The 20,302-nt window shown below is 37.3% G+C and overlaps 1 protein-coding gene across 3 annotated transcripts in view; it reads left to right on the top strand.

The window, feature by feature from the left end:
- LOC139747108 (uncharacterized) overlaps window positions 1–20,302 on the top strand; it is a 275,924-nt gene that overhangs the window by 251,929 nt on the left and 3,693 nt on the right. Inside the window, exon 6 of one of the 3 annotated variants that reach the window (XM_071658977.1) lies at window positions 8,807–8,991. The exons of the other annotated variants lie outside the window; for them this stretch is intronic. Coding sequence (XP_071515078.1) covers window positions 8,807–8,991 — 185 coding nt within the window. The remainder of the gene's footprint in view (window positions 1–8,806; window positions 8,992–20,302) is intronic. 3 annotated transcript variants of the gene reach the window in all.

Below are 20,302 nucleotides of genomic sequence, written 5' to 3'. Positions count from 1 at the left end.
CCTGCGCACAACTCTATCCATAGCCCACGCCTCACAACCACACAACATTGTTGGAACCACTATTCCTTCAAACATACCCATTTTTGCTTTCCGAGATAATGTTCTCGACTTCCACACAATCTTCAAGGCTCCCAGAATTTTCGCCCCCTCCCCCACCCTATGATCCACTTCCGCTTCCATGGTTCCATCCGCTGCCAGATCCACTCCCAGATATCTAAAACACTTCACTTCCTCCAGTTTTTCTCCATTCAAACTCACCTCCCAATTGACTTGACCCTCAACCCTACTGTACCTAATAACCTTGCTCTTATTCACATTTACTCTTAACTTTCTTCTTTCACACACTTTACCAAACTCAGTCACCAGCTTCTGCAGTTTCTCACATGAATCAGCCATATATATATATATATATATATATATATATATATATATATATATATATATATATATATACATACAATGTACTGCAAGCAGTTTTTCACTACCTGTGAATAGTTTCACCAGAACTGTAATGCTTTTTATTGTGGAAAATACTAGATGTGTAATCTTTCATACTGTGGTATCCTTGTACCATACATTCATTATGAGCTCATGTTTTCTTATGGAAACTTGCAAAAAGCAGTACAATATTTGGAGTTATGAATGTTTTTCCTTCATGCATCATTTTAAATCTAAAGCAAGTTTATGATTGATTCATTTTTATCATCAGCAGGAAAGAGGTGGTTAGCTCTGGGTTCATGAATGACAGTGGTTAGAAGCTTACATGCCACGTTAAGGAAAGGTGCTTACTGACCATAAGATATAGGATCCAACTGACCAGCTTCATTGTCACTAACTCAGCATTCATGGAAAGCATTTATGTGAAATTATGTAAATACTCTTAATTTTTGGAGATAAAACATAGATACAGCATTGGATCATCCATAAACTAACATCCAATCTCTGTGGGCCATTAACCTTGAAAATTTTTCCATAACTTGTCAATGAAAATAATTCCTTGATAAGCAACTCTTTTATCAGTTGATCATTATTACTCATAGATTATAGCCATTTTATTATTTGTGTTAAGATTTGTGGTAACTGGAGTCAGGTATAACATTGAACTTTGGACTGTTTACTCTTAAACTCTGCAGCTGTGGCTACTAAATGAGTTTTGGTTCTTACTGCAGCTTAGGTACTGTTGTTTTGACACCATGAACTTCAGAGTCTAGTCATTTCCATTACTAAATAGGTCTGCTCATGTTATATGTGTTTAGCTTGTGACAATAATGGTATCCGGTGAAATCTTGGCCATTGAGAGTAATATATGGAAAGTGGTTCAAAATTTCAAATTTAACTAGGAAGCAATAAATGAAATATATATTTTCTCATTTCTTTTAAGTTCATTCTCTTTATACTGTATGTTAAAGGAGTACTATAACTTTAGTTTGAAAAGGTTTTTTATAAATTTCACAGCAGAAGTATGTAATAAAGATTTCATTTTGAGTAATTCAACTCTTTTTAAAGTTACATACATTTTACTGGGTTGTAAGCTATAAGTCTGTAATATTGTGGGATTTTTCATCTGATTATATCCCACTTCTAATAGAGATGGAAAAGTTAATTTTCTTTGAAAGATTATAGATGAAAAAGACTTGTGTTAATGTATATCTCCATTCAAGAAATTTTGAATTGGGACTCCAGCTCTATAAAGCCAGTTCTTAAAAAACTTTGCATGTTTGCACTTGACCCACCTATTGTAGACAAGAAAGAGGATAGATGAAATAGACAGTATAGAGATGAGGTCTTCTGTTTACAATTTATTGATTGCTTTCAAGTAAAACTGTCCCAGAGTTAGCACAACCGTTTGACTTAACTGCAGAAGTTGATACCCATAGCAGTGCATCTTACAAAGAAATGTGGAGTGAGAAGAGATAATATGTAAAACAGTAAACTTCAAGAATTTGTTTTGTTCTTTTTCTTTCCCCTGATTACATGTGTAGTACAGTGAAATATATTGCTATTATAGTAAGTTTATATTCTTCATGACGCTTGAACGAAATATTAATATAGTATTATGTTCTTTCATCCAAGTGTCTGACTGCATACAATTTAAATATTTTGCCTCCAGTATAATGATATCACATAGTCACTCGTGTTACCAGAACTTATTAGAAATAGGAACAACCTTCCAATTAAGAATTTGAACGAAAGTCTTTATTTTCATATTCCCCTTTCATGAAAGGTTCCAGGTTTTACTCTAGGACCCCTTTACTAGGAGCCTTTGTAGCACCAAAGCTTCACTACTTTCATTTGCAAGGAAATAATAATGGAACTCTCTGGAATGAGAAGTTAGATGAGGCTGTACTCCTGGTGATACAGCCTAACCAGAGATGACTTTTTATACATGATGTAACCTTGGGCATACAGAGCCTCATGACACCTTGTTCCTTCCACTTCTGACACATATATCCTGTTTATCAACTTCATCATTCATTTTTTTCATATGTCCAAACCATTATAGCGCATTCTCTTCTGCTCTCTCACCCATGCTCTCTTTATTATCACATATCTCTATTACCCTTTCATTACTTACTTGAGCAGACTACAAAAAATTTGTCCATACCTCACATATTTTTAAAGGCAATGTCACAGTTACATTTTAGATTTTAGGACTTTGTTATCTCTCCTTTGGCCTTGATTATTATATGAAGACATCAAGGCATAGAATTGAAAAGGTTTCTAAAGTATTCCAGGTTCATTTTTTGGGTCCATAGCATATTGATTACCAGAATGAGGTGAGGCACTGATGAGTGTTTCAGGAAGCAAGCTTAATCACTTTCAGCAGTGATTGATGTGGTTAAGGTCTGGAGAGTTCCCAGGTCACTGCATCAGTAGAATATTTTTGTCTGGTAGCCAGTTCATCATCTTTGTAGCCTTATAGCAGGGGGCACTATCCTGGTTTAAGTGGTCATACATGTGAACCGTATGAAAGGAAGCAGGTGGTCCTCTAGCACCATTATTTACTTTTCTTTCATTGTAGTGTATTTTGGAGAAGAAGTACAACCCTTACCTACCCATTGCATATACAGGGGCACGTGAATCAGCCAGGGGAAGCCATGGAAAGATCTGTGGGGCTTGCTTGTGGATATGGATTGGTGTTACCAGACTCCACCTGCTCAAGGTTACACTGTGAGGGAAAAGGTTGTCTTTGGCAAAGCTATATCACTGGGAATGCAGTATCATTAAAGAACTTCTCATTCCAAAATAGTCTACATTTTCTTACTTTTGGAAGTAGTACAACCTTGGGCTGCAGGAACTCTTTCATTGAAATTGGTATTGAGTAATTATATATATATATGTAATTATATGGTTGCCAGGCATGGTCTATGAATAGGGTTGTGCGGAGGAGGGTGGATGTGTTGGAAATGAGATGTTTGAAGACAATATGTGGTGTGAGGTGGTTTGATCGAGTAAGTAATGAAAGGGTAAGAGAGATGTGTGGTAATAAAAAGAGTGTGGTTGAGAGAGCAGAAAAGGGTGTATTGAAGTGGTTTGGTCACTTGGAGAGGATGGATGAGGAAAGATTAACAAAGAGGATATATGTGTCAGAGGTGAAGGGAACGAGGAGAAGTGGGAGACCAAATTGGAGGTGGAAGGATGGAGTGAAAAAGATTTTGAGTGATTGGGGCCTAAACATGCAGGAGGGTGAAAGGTGTGCAAGGAATAGAGTGAATTGGAATGATGTGGTATACCTGGGTCAGTGTGCTCTCAATGGATTGAACCAGGGCATGTGAAGTGTCTGGGGTAAACTATATATATATATAAAAAAAAAAATATGTATAATTATTTTTTTATTTTGCTTTGTCGCTGTCTCCTGCGTTAGCGAGGTCGCACAAGGAAACAGATGAAAGAATGGCCCATCCCACCCACATACACATGTATATACATACATATCCACACGCAAATATACTTACCTATACATCTCAACGTATACATATATATACACACACAGACATATACATATATATATACACACACAGACATATACATATATACACAATGCACATAATTCATACTGTCTGCCTTTATTCACTCCCATCGCCACCCCGCCGCACATGAAAATAACCACCCCCTCCCCCCAAATGTGTGCGAGGTAGCGCTAGGAAAAGACAACAAAGGCCACTTTCGTTCACATACAGTCTCTAGCTGTCATGTAATAATGCACCAAAACCTATCCCTGGGGATAGGGGAGAAAGAATACTTCCCACGTATTCCCTGCGTGTCGTAGAAGGCGACTAAAAGGGGAGGGAGCGGGGGGCTCGAAATCCTCCCCTCTCGTTTTTTTTTTTTTTTTCTAGTTTTCCAAAAGAAGGAACAGAGAAGGGGGCCAGGTGAAGATATTCCCTCAAAGGCCCAGTCCTCTGTTCTTAACGCTACCTCGCTAATGCGGGAAATTGCAAATAGCATGGAAAAAAAAAATATATATATATATATATATATATATATATATATATATATATATATATATATATATAAATACCCATACACACACACATACAGGCATATACATATATATACATGTACATATACTTGCTTCCCTTCATCCATTCCTGGCACTGCCCCGCACCACGGAAAACAGCATCGCTACCCCCTGCTTCAGCGAGATAGCCCCTGGAAAACAGACAAAAAAGGTCACATTTGTTCACAATCAGTCTCTAGCTGTCATGTGTAATGCACCAAAACCACAGCTTTCTATCCATATCCAGGCCCCACAGACCTTTCCAAGGTTTACCTCAGATGTTTCACATGGGACAGTACAACCTTGGGCTGCAGGTACTCTTTCTTTGAAATTGGTATTGAGTAATTATTGATCTATATATATATATATATATATATATATATATATATATATATATATATATATATATATATATATATAATGTTTATGGATGGGGTTGTTAGGGAGGTGAATGCAAGAGTTTTGGAAAGAGGGGCAAGTATGAAGTCTGTTGGGGATGAGAGAGCTTGGGAAGTGAGTCAGTTGTTGTTCGCTGATGATACAGCGCTGGTGGCTGATTCATGTGAGAAACTGCAGAAGCTGGTGACTGAGTTTGGTAAAATGTGTGAAAGAAGAAAGTTAAGAGTAAATGTGAATAAGAGCAAGGTTATTAGGTACAGTAGGGTTGAGGGTCAAGTCAATTGGGAGGTAAGTTTGAATGGAGAAAAACTGGAGGAAGTAAAGTGTTTTAGATATCTAGGAGTGGATCTGGCAGCAGATGGGACCATGGAAGCGGAAGTGGATCATAGGGTGGGGAGGGGGCGAAAATTCTGGGAGCCTTGAAGAATGTGTGGAAGTCGAGAACATTATCTCGGAAAGCAAAAATGGGTATGTTTGAAGGAATAGTGGTTCCAACAATGTTGTATGGTTGCGAGGCGTGGGCTATGGATAGAGTTGTGCGCAGGAGGATGGATGTGCTGGAAATGAGATGTTTGAGGACAATGTGTGGTGTGAGGTGGTTTGATCGAGTAAGTAACGTAAGGGTAAGAGAGATGTGTGGAAATAAAAAGAGCGTGGTTGAGAGAGCAGAAGAGGGTGTTTTGAAATGGTTTGGGCACATGGAGAGAATGAGTGAGGAAAGATTGACCAAGAGGATATATGTGTCGGAGATGGAGGGAACGAGGAGAAGTGGGAGACCAAATTTTAGGTGGAAAGATGGAGTGAAAAAGATTTTGTGTGATCGGGGCCTGAACATGCAGGAGGGTGAAAGGGGGGCAAGGAATAGAGTGAATTGGATCGATGTGGTATACCGGGGTTGACGTGCTGTCAGTGGATTGAATCAGGGCATGTGAAGCGTCTGGGGTAAACCATGGAAAGCTGTGTAGGTATGTATATTTGTGTGTGTGGACATATGTATATACATGTGTATGGGGGTGGGTTGGGCCATTTCTTTCGTCTGTTTCCTTGCGCTACCTCGCAAACGCGGGAGACAGCGACAAAGCAAAAAAAAAATATATATATATATATATATATATATATATATATATATATATATATATATATATATATATATATAGGGAGCTCTGGTTTTGGTGCATCTTACATGACAGTTAGAGAATGGATGTGCACGGATATGGCCTTTTATACTCTATTCTTGGCACTGCTACACTAAAATAGGAAATGAAAATCAAGTATGAAAAAAAAATTATATGTATATACAGGGACCTCCTGATTTACATGTGTTTGATTCACGCCATTTTTAGAATACCATAAATTGTCCATTTACACTTTTTTTATTATTTACATGGTCTTGTGTTTGGAATGACACATTCATTATCAGGCTGGCTGGAGGGTAATGAGGCATTGCCAGCACCATACAAGAAGCACATGTCTGCTTGGCATGGATATGCAACTTCCCACCTTGTAGTCCTAAATGTGCAGATACAGTCTGTAGCCATGGAGTGCTTCAATATTTTGTGCTGCAGTATACTGTTTATTGCATCTTTATCCCTCTGCATCATGCCATCAAAGCACCTTTTAAGTTAACTTTCTCCTGGCACCAGTGGTGCTAAAAAGCATAAAACCATCACTACTGAGGTTAAGATGGATATGGTCATTTATTATGAGAGCAGTGAATGAAATGCTGATATCAAGCATGCCCTAGGACTTGGTAAATCTACTTTACAGACTATTTGTTGTTGTGCATAAATGATGAAAGAGAATTGCAAGCGGTTAACATAATACAGTGCATCTTAGACTTCATGTTCCCAAAATTCAAATATGTAAAGAATGGATTGAATGTTTAGCACATGGATCAAACACCCAACTCATAAAGTGTTCCTGTTCATATGCTTGTCATATACAAGCAATGTCCTGGAGTTTAGAGGATGACTTGGCAGCAGAAGAAGGAGCAGTGAAGACATTTCAGGCAAGCACTGGTTGGTTCACAAATTTTTGCAAATGCTATAATTATCACAGCATGAAGATGATTGGTGAGGCTGCTTCTGCTGAGTTCATTGCTGCTGAAAATTTCCAGGGAACTTTCAAGACCATTATCAACAGAGGTGGTTATTCTCCTGTGCACATTTTTATCATGGACTAGACCACATTATATTGGAAGAGAATGCTTTTGAAAACATACATTTCCTGTAAAGAGCAGATTACATCAGGATTCAAAGCAGCCGATGGTTTCCTCATGCTGATTGTTGGGGCAACACCAAAGGTGATAGTGCACCATTTAAAAGACCGCAGGACTCTTAAGAGATATGTGAAGCAATTTTTTCTTGTATTCTAATGTGAAAGAGTGGATAACAGGCAAGGATTTCTGTGATTATTATGCTGTGTGTGTGTGTGTGTGTGACGTTATGAGAGGTTCAGATGCCTTCCTTCCGGTGTAGCTGAAATAATCCACTTACAGTGACCATACATTTTCTCTACATGCAGTAAGGTAAAGCCACAAACTTGACAGTCGCTTGAAAGTGCACTAACAAATTGAGCCATTTCAGACAAAAGAGTTCAAACTTTCATGTGTGAATTATTTGAAAATCAGTTTTTCAGAGGCTGCATTGATGTGGTTTCACTGTACATAGTGTCTTTATCAACAGTCATGTTAGATTTTGACACAAGCTTGGTGAGATTTCAATTCATCTTTCATTTTAGGTTCAGGGATGAAGCTATACCACACATTCATACATATTTCTTCAACTTTACCTTGCCCTCTGATTGCTCATCATCTAAATCTTGTTCGAGTTTTTATCAATCGTAATTATGATAATTGTATCAATCCTAGAACTTCATTTGAAATTAGAATCAAATCACACATTTAGATTCTATTCATATGCATATTTTGAGATTCAGTCTCCAGTTACTGGCTGTATTGAATTGGATTCACATTAACCCTTTTTCTAGAAAGGGAAAACCAAACAGTTTCCCTTATGAAATTAAACAAACATCATATAAGAATAACAAAATAATAGAGAAACAAGTGCTCTTCATACCCATTGGAGAAATAAAAACTTGTATGAGCATATTGCCAAGAAAGTGTTGCTGTTACATAACCTGATGTCAACATGTTTCAGCTTCCACCACCTCATTTATATAGTGTTTTGGTGCACTTGGTTCTATTCATCATCAAATAGACCTTTATCATCAAGCAGATTATCATCTCGATGACTAGACTATTTATGCTACAGAGTGAATACCACTAAACTTTATCAACAGTCAGCAGTCTCTTGCAACATCATCTATATCCTATGGCTGAGGGACAGCTGAATAACACAGGTTGTTGTACTAAGAGGGCTCAGGCATCTTGTGTCACCACCACAAATCAGATGAAATTTGATTGCTTTTTGGAAAGCATGGATTGTGGATCTATGTGAGGTCCCCTGTGCCAAGCGAACATACATCTGCAAGACTTCTGGTTAAGGGGTTAAACTTGATGTCTATACATTTCAATGATCCTCAGCATAGGTTCATTGCAGGAGACATATCATTGGTTCTTACCTTTATTCACTATAGAGTATGTCTCCATCCACATGAAAGCTTTTCATCATTAGTTTTGCTAAAGATTCATGAATTGAAAGAAAAGATGTTTAGTCACTGCAGTGTAAGGTGTGTTTTTTGTCTTCATCCAGTATATCTGGTAGTCTACTATATCTTACAAAATAAGGTTCAAGTTTCCAGCTTGTGATCATGACATGCAAGTTCTACATGCTTGTATCCTATTTACCATAGCCTGACAACTGTAACCACAATTCGAGTATGGTAATAACACTAAGGCTAAAGTTCAACGACATATTACCTGACACATCTCTCGCTCTCCCTCAGGTGGGGTCGTCGTTCCGCTTCACATGTCATCATTGCTCCAAGAACTTCTACCACAAGAATGACTTCCGCAAACACGTGAGGGTCCATACTGGTGAGAAGCCTTACGCCTGTTCATTCTGCCCATATCGTGCTGCAGTAAAGGCTAGGCTACGCAGCCATATGAAGACTCGACATGACGCTGACCTGTAGGTAGCAGCATTTGGGAACAGGCTATCCATGTCCAGCAGTTTCAGATCTGTGACTTTACTGACAGAAGCCGTGAGAGCCCAGTTTTCTCTACAGATTGGAAGAAGCAACTCTGTTGACTTGATCCTCTGGCACGTGAACATAATTTGAAAGGGAGATAAGATAGCCTGACCAACCTGTCAGCTATTTACTTCATAATAAGAATACACAAATCTTTGCCTTACAACACATTTTAAGACATTACTAACTGGATTTTTTTTTATGGCCATCCTGTATATTCTCAGAAAATCAGGGACTTTTTCTTCATTGAGCATACATTTTTAAAGAAAATTCCTTACAGTCGTAGATCCTTGAATTATGGCTTTCACGTATATCTGACTAAATATTTGAAATTGGACAGTGTTTAAACCAACTCTTGTGTATGGTGATATGATATTGACAACTCATTTACCATATGGTACATTTTCTTTGCAGTGTTCTTGGTAACCTCTTTATGCATCATTTCAATGACTGCTAGAAAGTACAGTATAAAAAGTAATTTTTAAGAGGTGCAATGTATTCAAAAACTTTTTCTAGAAGTGTTGCTTGACGTCCATGAATAACCCACTTTTTGTAGAACACGAACTGAGGCTTTCTTCTTGTAGCTCTCTGTTTTCAGGCTGAAATCTCCAGTCAGATATTTGTTGTAGCGCTTTGAAGACATTATGTGATGATGGGTAACCCAACATTAAAGAGAGTAAGATTTTTACTTCATAATAGATGTCAGTTTTTAGTTGAGGAAAATAGTTTTCAGTCTTCTGTACCCTACACCTCTTTTTTTCTCTCTCCTTTTTTTTAAACAAGAAGTTATACTGTAGAAGGCTTTACTGATGTACTGTCTCTGTTACATTCATTTTTTGTCTTTATTACAGACCAGCAAACTACTGTAAAAAGTTTAGGAAACTCAAAAAACATAAGAATTTTTATAAGGAAGGGCCCAAATTTTTGAAAACATGTAGAAAATGAATAAGGACAGTTATAATAAGAGTGATCTTATAGAACTGGATATGCTGCACAGTGGCCCACCAAATTGGGGGAGGGCTTAAGGTCCTCAGGATGTAGTAAGGCCATATTGCCCGTGTTAGGGGAGTTGAGGCTCTTATTTACTGTGCTAACAAGACAAATCTCATCAGAAAGAAAATAAGGTGATAGGTAATTTTGAAAAGGTGTGGACATGCCTTGAGCTGAAAATTTTATGGTAAAAGATCTCCAGCTCACACATTCAAAGTTTTAATGCCCACATCTTTGAGGTTCCCATTAAAGTTGCACATAAATTTCCAAAGTTTGAATATGAGGCAGTAATCCCTGTGTTTCTCATCCTTGATTTTCTCCTATGATGGTGTTCTGTATGTATCCTTTCAGCAGCACTGTACCTTTGGGATTCCCAACTCTACCTTGTTAGAAGTGAAGACATGGAAAAATTTTGAGTACTTTCAATAAATGAATGCTTTTATAAATTTGCATGGTATACATGTATATTACACACAAGTAGCATAAAAATTGGACAGCTCTAACCAGAAGATTGGTATCTGTAATCAGATAAAATCTGAAATCCAAACCCTGCTTAGTCCCAAGGAATCTTGAATTGTGATCTGAAATCAAAGCCCTGCGTGGCCCCGTGGGAATATGGACTTGTGATCTACATATGTCTGTCATTAACAGAAATGAATATACCATTCATTTTCATCTGTATTTATCTTCTTTCTTACTTTCTGTGCCAGGAGTCCCTTCTCTCCTTATGAAGCTCCCACAGCATTCATGAAGCTGGCCATGTTCACCAGGTGGAACCATAGGTCTTAGAGTGTAGTGATGTGTGTGTATCTGTGTGGGGAGAGTGCAGGGTAATTGAGTTGGTGATGTTTAGTGTCTTTGTTGTGGCAGTTGCCATATGGGCATGAGGGACTTTGGGATGTTAAAATGGTGTTTGTATTGTTGCAGGGATGGGTGATGTCCAGAGCAAAAATGGGAAAATATGACTCATGTTTATTTGGGAAGTATGGCATTTGATGGATGTATATCTGGTAGGGTGGAATTTAGGACCAAGTTGGAAAAGTGATTTATTTCATACTTATTGCATTATTTCAATGTTTATATGTTTTGTTAGTGTTATATTTGTTGGAAGGATGATAAGTGAGTTTTTGAAGTGTGAATCAGGGTTGGTGTTTACAGAGTGGTTTATTAGGAGGTCTAGAAATGTTGCATAGAATTGAGTGCCAAGCATGTTGAGGTGGGACTGTATTGGGATGATCTTTCTTTCATTGTGTAAGTGTTGAGTTTTTGTGGCAGACAGTGCTCTATTCTGTGTGTAATACAACTTTATTATATTGATTTCGATAGGGTGGATGACCAGGCAAATAAGTAGTATAAGGCAGAGTGGATGAATTGTTTGTGGAAGATACTAAGGAATTCTTTTTCTTATCCATATCTGGTAACAGTAAGTATTTTGAGAGGAGGGACTACAGGCTTGCTTCATGCCCTAGGATTGAAAGGGTGATTGATGACTTCCATGATAATGCAGACATTCTTGGCCAGTCACTGTTCCAGTTGGAAAATGTAGTGCTGCATATTTGTTGTTGCTTGCATAGTGTCAGGGTGATGCAGTCTGATTATAAGATCATTTGCATTAGAGAGGACCTTCACACTAGTCCACAGAAGGTGATGGAAGTTCCTGTAGAAAGAGATTTAAGATGGTTGGCAAAAGAACTGCTTCTTAGGGAATTCTATCATAGAGCTTAAGTATTTTAAGGGTGATGAAATCAGCTATGAAGATGGCCATCCACTTTCTGTCATTGTTGTGGAGGATGGAGTTGTGTATCTTTTGTGAGAAGCTAGGGTGTCTGCAGAAAACCTTGTCCATCTCCCCCATACAGTTTCAAAACACTTACATTTCATTACTTTGTCATCTCTCCTCTGACTTTGTTTAACATATGCAGACATCTGGGCATGGAATTGGCAAGGTTGTTGATGTATTCTAGGTTCATATTTTGGGTCAATAGGGTCTTGATATCTTGAATTAGGCAAGACACTGATGAAGTATTGCAGGATGCAGCCACCTGATTGTTCATTCTGAGCATGCAATACACCTAGATATCTCATGTGTATCCACATTTTCTTGCTTCCATATGAGAATTTGGGCTTTCTCCTCCTTGAAAAGGTAAGAGCAAGCCATCTTGAAGTACAGGTGAAAGAAACACCACCTCTAGCTGAAATTCCCAAAATGAAGTGGGTTCCTGGAAGATTAAAGAAAGAACATCATTCCCTCAAGATAGACATGGGTTGCTGGTGATCTTACCATTAGAAACACTAGTCTCAGCAACAAGATATTATAGTAAATTCATCCTAAGAGCATCATATGCTTGTACCCAAAATAAGCTTCAGCCTTGTATCATCTTTGAAAATATGTGGGGGTGGATAAGGCTTCTCTTGGACATTGTATGAGGACAATGTCAAATGTTTTATTGATGTCACTTGCCACTAATACTGTGCAGGAAGGGGTTGTGGTGTTGAAGCCATCTAGGATGTGTTATTAGGAATTTTGTTGTGTAACCATGAGTTGATGAAGATATTTGTAAGTGCGTGGATGGCACTAGGGCAAAAGTGTTTCATGTGAGTTTGATATGTTGACAAGACCTAATGCAGGAGAGTTCTTTAAGGTTTGATGGGAGTGAAGGGTGGGTGAGTGAATGTGTCTGGATGGAGGGTGTGGTGCTCTGTGGCTCATTTTGGGTAATGCCTCATGAGAATGTTTGTGTGTTCTTTGGGAAAAGGGATATCATTGGATTGGGTCAAAAGTGCTTCATTTATGGGGACTGGGTTGATGAGAAGCTATAGATCTTTAAGATGTGCCAAAGTTGTTGCTGTGGGTTTTGTGATTTGTAGTGTTGAAGAAGGAGCATCAGTTTCCAGTATGCCTTTCAGTGACGATGTTAGTGGTTATGTAGTGTAGAGTTTGGACTTGTTCTGTGATTTGTAGTGGTGGTGAGTGGTTTTGTCTGATTTGTATTTTTATGTGGTCTGTAACTTGTGGTAAGAAATTAAGGTTATATTTTGGGGAGCTTTGTTGGTTGGGTAGCTTAGGTGTAGAGTTTTCATCATCGGTAAATGGTCCAAGAGAGTGTTTAACCCCATATATATATATATATATATATATATATATATATATATTTTTTTTTTTTTTTTTTAATTTTCCAAAAGAAGGAACAGAGAAGGGGGCCAGGTGAGGATATTCCCTCAAAGGCCCAGTCCTCTGTTCTTAACGCTACCTCGCTATCGCGGGAAATGGCGAATAGTATGAAAAAAAAAAAAAAAAAAAAAATATATATATATATATATATATATATATATATATATATATATATATATATATATTTATATTCTGTGCCATCATTTCTACTGCTTGCACATCACTGCCAGTTTTTATGGAAGTATCATAACCCCAGAACTGAATCTATAGCCTGGAAATAATACAGTCCATCATACAAGTGCCTTTACCCTTCTTGGAACATTTTTTTTTATACCACAGTGATGGCCATATCAGTCATAACCCTGTGTTGTATACACATTCACACAGTAAACAATTTTCAAAAGATGCATGGGAGAAAATAAGCAAGAAATGGCTTAGAGAAGATTAAGGGCTTACTTTTATAGTGTTGACATAGTGGAGGAATAGAATAAGCAAAGTGATGATACTGTGAATGCTGATTACATAGAGAAAACTTAAAGGTTATGTCATCTTAGAGAAAGTTCTAGATATGGGACTCCACAAGTGTAAAGCTCTTTCCCCACATTACACACAAACACACACACACACACACACACACACACACACATGCTCACACAGGCCTCTGAGTTATAGGGGTGACTGACTGTGAGTCAGCCTGTGCTAGCCTAGAACCACATGGGCTTGTATCCTGGGTATGGCAGTCAACCCATACTCAACCCAGGTGTTCATATTCTCCTCAGGGCAGGTTAGTAAATGGGTACCTGCCTTAGGCTGGGGTACATATGTGTAAAGACATGTTACATATATACAAGGTAAAGTGAAGGGGCAACATGAGTGTAAAATTTTCTCCCTGTGACACACAATTAGAAATTACAGATGATAATCACACACAGAGAAAAAATACCTGTGTGTACACCTGAATGCATGTGCTTTATTCAGTTAAATATTATTCATACATGCTTGAACACTTTTCTGCTGTCTGAACATACAGGTACATACATATGAGTTGATGATTTTATGTTCAAGTAAAGAAGAAGAAAAACTTTAAAGTAGTACCCAGCTGTGAACAGAACCCCAGCATTCAGTGAATCAAGGATGCAATGAAAAGTTGTTTACTAGCATTATCCAATGAGTGAACTTGAATGAATTCCAGTCTGTGTACCAAGCAGTTGATTATGATTTTCTTCAGTTTCATTTTATCATAAACTTGATAAGTTTGTAATGTTATGGTGCAAATACCTTGCTTTATATTTCAAAGGTCTGATATATATTTTCTGGGAAGAAAATCTTTGAAGTGTATTTTTTTTTTTTTTAAGTATAGTCCCAATTAGTTTGATATACTAGCTTCAGTTTATTGTCATTGGGTTTGAAGCTTATATAACATTTTCAGGGCTATCAGTGAAATAGAAGAGAACTTGAAAGACTGTTATGTATAGTTTCATATATCTGTATAATAATCAGTGATTTAGTCTTTGTTAACCAATGGGCAGGCCGTATGCCAGTGATCATTATGCTGGTGGATTTTTCACTGCCGAGCATTCAACTAGTGAGCCGTATGCTGGTGAACCATACACAGGTGGGCCTTACACTAGTGGATCATACATTGATCAGATTTATGCCAGTGGGTCATACACTGGTGGTCTACACATATGCAGGTCTTGTAATAAATCAGATTTTACACTGATGGGCCTTATACCAATGAGCCATATGCAGGCGAACCATACAAAGGTGGGCCTTATACTGGTAGATCATATACTTCTGGCCCTGATATTGGTGGGTATTACATCGGTAAGCATTTACTGTGGAGGGTGTGAAATTGATAGGTATTATACTGGTCAGCCATACATGTGTATTCTTACAATGTTGAACCATGTTTCTTTGAGATATTGAGAGAATCCTAGATAGTTGCCACAAGTTAGTAGCACTCATACACAACCCTAATGGTTCGTATTATAGCCAGCTTTACTGTGCTATATTTATTATCAGTTATGTTTTTCTCATATATTTTTCTCCTATAAGACAAATGATGCTTTTGTATATTTATTATACCTACAATATTTTCTCCTTGCCCGTCTCATTGCTTGTAATTGTCAAGAGCCTGCCTCACTCATTTTAAATCAACCTTGTTTTTGTTCTCTTCCTAAATGAAAGATTTTTTTTTTAACTGAATTCCAGTTTTTACCTTTTATTAGAATGCAAAACATTTCTATTAACAAATATAATCTTTTGAATAATAGTATAAGTTAGAGAACTTGTCTAGACAACACTTAAGGGACCAAAAGGCATACTTAGGAGGCCACAAACCATGACCCTGTGGAGGTTTGAAATGCTATAGTTCAAGGAACAGTAAATCCACGGTATAGTCATCACTGATACCACCTTTCATGTTGATGTGTACATCCTGAATCAGTGAATTTATGCTCCAGTGAAAGTTAAAGAGATATGGATCAAGCCTTCACTTTGAGGCAGGAGGCCAAGTGATTGTAGATGTATGCTTTCTTATACCACCTGTGAAATGTTTTGTGCTGCATATTTCTAGCTTTTACCACCAGATTAACGTTTCTGTAATGATATCCTCATGTCCCAGTTTACATTTGACGCTGTGTATTACATTTCAGTTCATTGATTCATGCACGTTGAATATCAGAAATATATGTTTTTAAAGTCTGTAAACTCCCAAAATCTGTAGTCCAACACATTCATGATTACCACTAAATTGAAGCATGAGTTTTCAGTAAATAATTTCAATAAATGTTTAGTAAATGTTTTATATAGTATATATTTACATATATAACAGACAAATAACACTTAGCACATACATTAGGTATTCAGAACGCTCTGTTAAGGTTAGTTATGTTCTTACCACAATATGTAACCCATACTGTATTTTCAAATCCATAAAAATCCAAAATGCACACATTGCTTGGACCGAACGATTATGGAGTTTTTATATTCTACCTGCATATTCATAGAAACTTGCATACATGCAGGTGATTTGCTTGTATTGGATTACTAAATAAAGATTGTTCTTATCATATGGAGCTATAATTTTGTAACTTTTACTTCATATGTTTCAGCTGAATTTTTATGCTTCTTCTTTCCTGCACCAGTGCCAAACTAATGTCATGCTGTGGTGTAAGGAAGCACATGAGGCTACTGGTCAGCAGACCAAAACTGCCTCTGTCAACTGCTCATGCTAAAGTATGAACACTTCACTTACATGGCAACACTGGATATAATCCTACAGGAAGGAATCTGGAATCTGTGGTCCTTAACCTCAGAAATTCTTTCATGAATTAATTGCATTCAGCACTATTGTTCTTATTATCAAAATACTTCAAACCCAAAAGAACTGGTGCAGTTTTAGCTTTGTAGTAAGCATGAGAGTGGGAGGTATAAAGCATATGGATGTAATGGTGCTCTTGGATTAGTGAGTTACGTGAAAAATTATCCATTTCATTGGAAAAACACTTTTAAGATGGGAACTGCAGCACAGAATACAATTAAAAGCCTTCCACCACATTCTTTATCTAGTTAGTCATCAGTATGACTATCATTAACAAGTATTAAGTAAGATGATTGAATTTACCCCCAAATATATACTGAAAATCCTCCCAAACATAGGACCATCTCAGGCCTTCATAGATAAGTCTCCATTTGTATATTCTGCACCCAGCAGAATACCATAAAATATCAAATGAAAGAGTTCAAGGAGGTTAACTAGCATATCAAGAAATTCAAACTTTTTTTAATAACTGCAAAAATGTAGTCTGCACACATCCTTAAAAAAATCTTGGTTGCCATAGCTCAACATACACTCTTTAAAGAAAATTACAAAAGTTGGTGGTGTGCCAACATTTAAAAATATTTGAAAATGAATAAAGCCAAATACAATATTGTTCTTTGTGTAACTGTGACGGTTTCATTGATAAGTGTGCTTTCTGAAGCAATTGTTAAGGAAAACCTTAAGTGACAGTACCTTTTAGGGAAAATTTTTCAGTACTCATAATATGTTGACTCTGTTAAATCCATACGATAGTTTGGCCCAGTTGCCATCCAGTCATAGATATCTTCAACTACTCCTGGCTACACAAGAAAATCTCTGACACTTGGATGCTTGGCAACATAATACTAATCTTGAAATCCTCCAAACTATCCAGCTATCCCTACTTTTACTGCAACCTGTATCACATCTATTTTCATTATCTGAACTCTTTGAAAAATTGATCCACAAATGAATCAAGTAAGATATCCCATTTTTACCTACACAGCATGGCTCTGGATCCGGTTTCTCCACTGCCTATGCCATCAACACAGACTTCACTCATTATATCCTAAATAGTTCAACAACCACAACCCCTTTCTTGCACAGTATTAGTGGCAATAATAAACAAAATATTTGATACTCTCCTGTGACATATCCTCTCACAGATGATATTTGATAAAACCCTCCACAATAACCAACAAAAAAGTGATAGGCCAACTTTACAGCTGGTCGTCAAGACAGAGTCATTCACAAAGGCCTGACCTCTAAAACCCTACAGTTTTAGTGTGAAGTTTGCCAGGGAGCACCTCTTTCTCCAGCCCTCTTCAATCTCTTCCTACATGACCTCCCGTTTACTGTGGCAGACCACAGGATGAAGTTCCTCTCATATGTTGATGCCCCTCCAATTGCATTGCAGCACCCTGACATCACAGAAGTAATAACAAACACAGAACACTACATTACATGATTAGAACAGTAACTTACCCAGAACAGAATGTCTGCATCTCCATGGAAGTTTTCAGTCGCCCCTTTGACCCTTGACAGACTCTAGTCAAACCTGCACTGTCTTGTCATATTGAATGGCCAACCACTCCCATTCTACAAAACACAAACTGTTTACAGCATTACAAACAACACGCACATGACATTAAATCTCCACACCACAAACATCAGCACAAGGCAACACACAAACTAAATGCCCCCAAAACACTAACAAAGACCAGATTTGGACTTTAAGGGGTTAAAGAGACTTCGTATCCTTTACACACAATTCAAATACTCCACCTGAAGCTAAGCCTCTTATGACTAGTCATTCACACTGCCAGATGCAGAGTGTAACAAATCTGCATGCAGCAAAAACAGAACACTCAGAACAATCACTGGCTTTTCAAGCAGCCACAAACACAACATCTCTACAGCAAAACGAAAATCCTCCTAATACAGTCCCACCTCAACATACAAGGCACTTCTTTGCAACAGCACTACACCCTTTCCATAAAAACTACTCCATAACTGACTTTCAGCCTCCTTGGAGAAATAAAAAGCTTACCCATGCTCCACACATTACTGACCTATACTCACAGATCCCCTCATCCACATCAAACATAGCATTGAAAAAACATATACACACTATGAAATGGCCTGACAAGCACTGAACACCTGCCCTTCCAACTCAGATTCAAACACCACTTTACTACCAAATAGAAAACCACCTAGAACTACACTTCCCAGACATAAAAGTTACAGGTTTTTTGTCTACACTCTGGACACCACCCAGCTCTTCAACATTACAAAAACTGATTCAACTTATCTTAAGATCCTTCATGCCCAAGATGCAACTTCCATGCTGAAGACACTGAATACAATTAAATTATACTGATCTCACCTCACACAGACATCTACACATGGGGGCTCCAAGGAGGAGGTTTCTGGGACTGAAAGGTAAAGGTAAAAGTCCATAAGAGCATCAGTCATCCAACATTTAGATATGTAATTTATCTCCTTTATATATTTTTGGGTCAGTTTAGGATGCCTCAGCAACTGTGTAAAATTAATAATTCCAAGAGGTTTGATATATTGTAACAGATTTTGACAAAGTTACTTTATTTCTTTAGATTTTTCAACCTGTTTGGTGTGAAATAAAGACTTAAGTTCATCAACTGTAATGAAATATTTAGTGATCATATGAGGAGACTGGGAAACATATCCATAATTTGATATTAGTAAATCAAGTTGCACCAATTAGTCAACTGCCAAACTGTCCTTGTCAGGGTGAGGCACCAAGTCCTCAGAAATTTGTATTTTTAACTAGTTGATCAATTTTCTGCTGTATTATAAGAATAAATCTGGTGCAAAAAAATAGATAAGCTGTAACTCATTTGTGTTTTGGAATAGGTATGCATTACCTCACAATAACATTGAAGATTCTAGGTGTTATATATTAGGCCCTAGGTAATTCTTCTGAATAAGATTGTTATTCATTTTGTTTTGACTTTTTCTTTACTTGGCCATTTGTTACCCTTAGGGTTCAGAGCACATCAAATACTTAAGCAGAATTTGGAAGATGAAATTGTGTATATGATAACCATTGTTCTTCCTTTTTGTAAATGAAGTAAGTTCCTTTATTACACCTAATGCTGTACTGATAGTGAAAATTAAACTGAAATGTAAGTCCACTGTCTGCATTAGTTTTTGGAGAAAAATTGTCTAAAAATTCGTTATTTTTTCTTTTTATAAGTTTTTGGTATTATCCAACTCTTAAAACATGACTTCTGTCAATATATGTTGTTAAGCAATGGCAAGCCCTTTAACTTTACAGTTACTATAATATTAACTGATATATGAGCATATCATTCAGTGGTCGAACACCAACCAAACTACTTTACACCATCTCCTAGAATCTATCCATCTAATCCTCACTCAGCTCAAGATATCTCATCAATCTTATCCAGTTCAAGTTAACCAATCCTAACAAACCTAACCCAGTCCTTGATACCCTACACATCTATTCTTCAGTCCAGAGTTTACATCACGTCCCACCTTTGAATAATATAAAAATGAATCTATAATTACCTCATTTGGTATGCACAATTCATGGATGATATACACAGTTGCCAGATTATCTGGAGGCTTTTGGTTCTGAGATCGTAAACAGTGAAATCATGAATTTCATTCAGTATTCTTTATGCCAGTATTCTCACTAGCTGTCATGATAGTTTTTTCTTCAGTAATGGTTCAGTTACATTATATTTGAGAAGCCACACTGCTGCTGATCTGTTCAGAT

The sequence above is a fragment of the Panulirus ornatus genome, chromosome 67 (assembly GCF_036320965.1).
Source record: "Panulirus ornatus isolate Po-2019 chromosome 67, ASM3632096v1, whole genome shotgun sequence".
Classification (NCBI taxonomy): Eukaryota; Metazoa; Arthropoda; class Malacostraca; order Decapoda; family Palinuridae; genus Panulirus; species Panulirus ornatus.
This window is presented reverse-complemented; position numbering and strand designations above follow the sequence as displayed.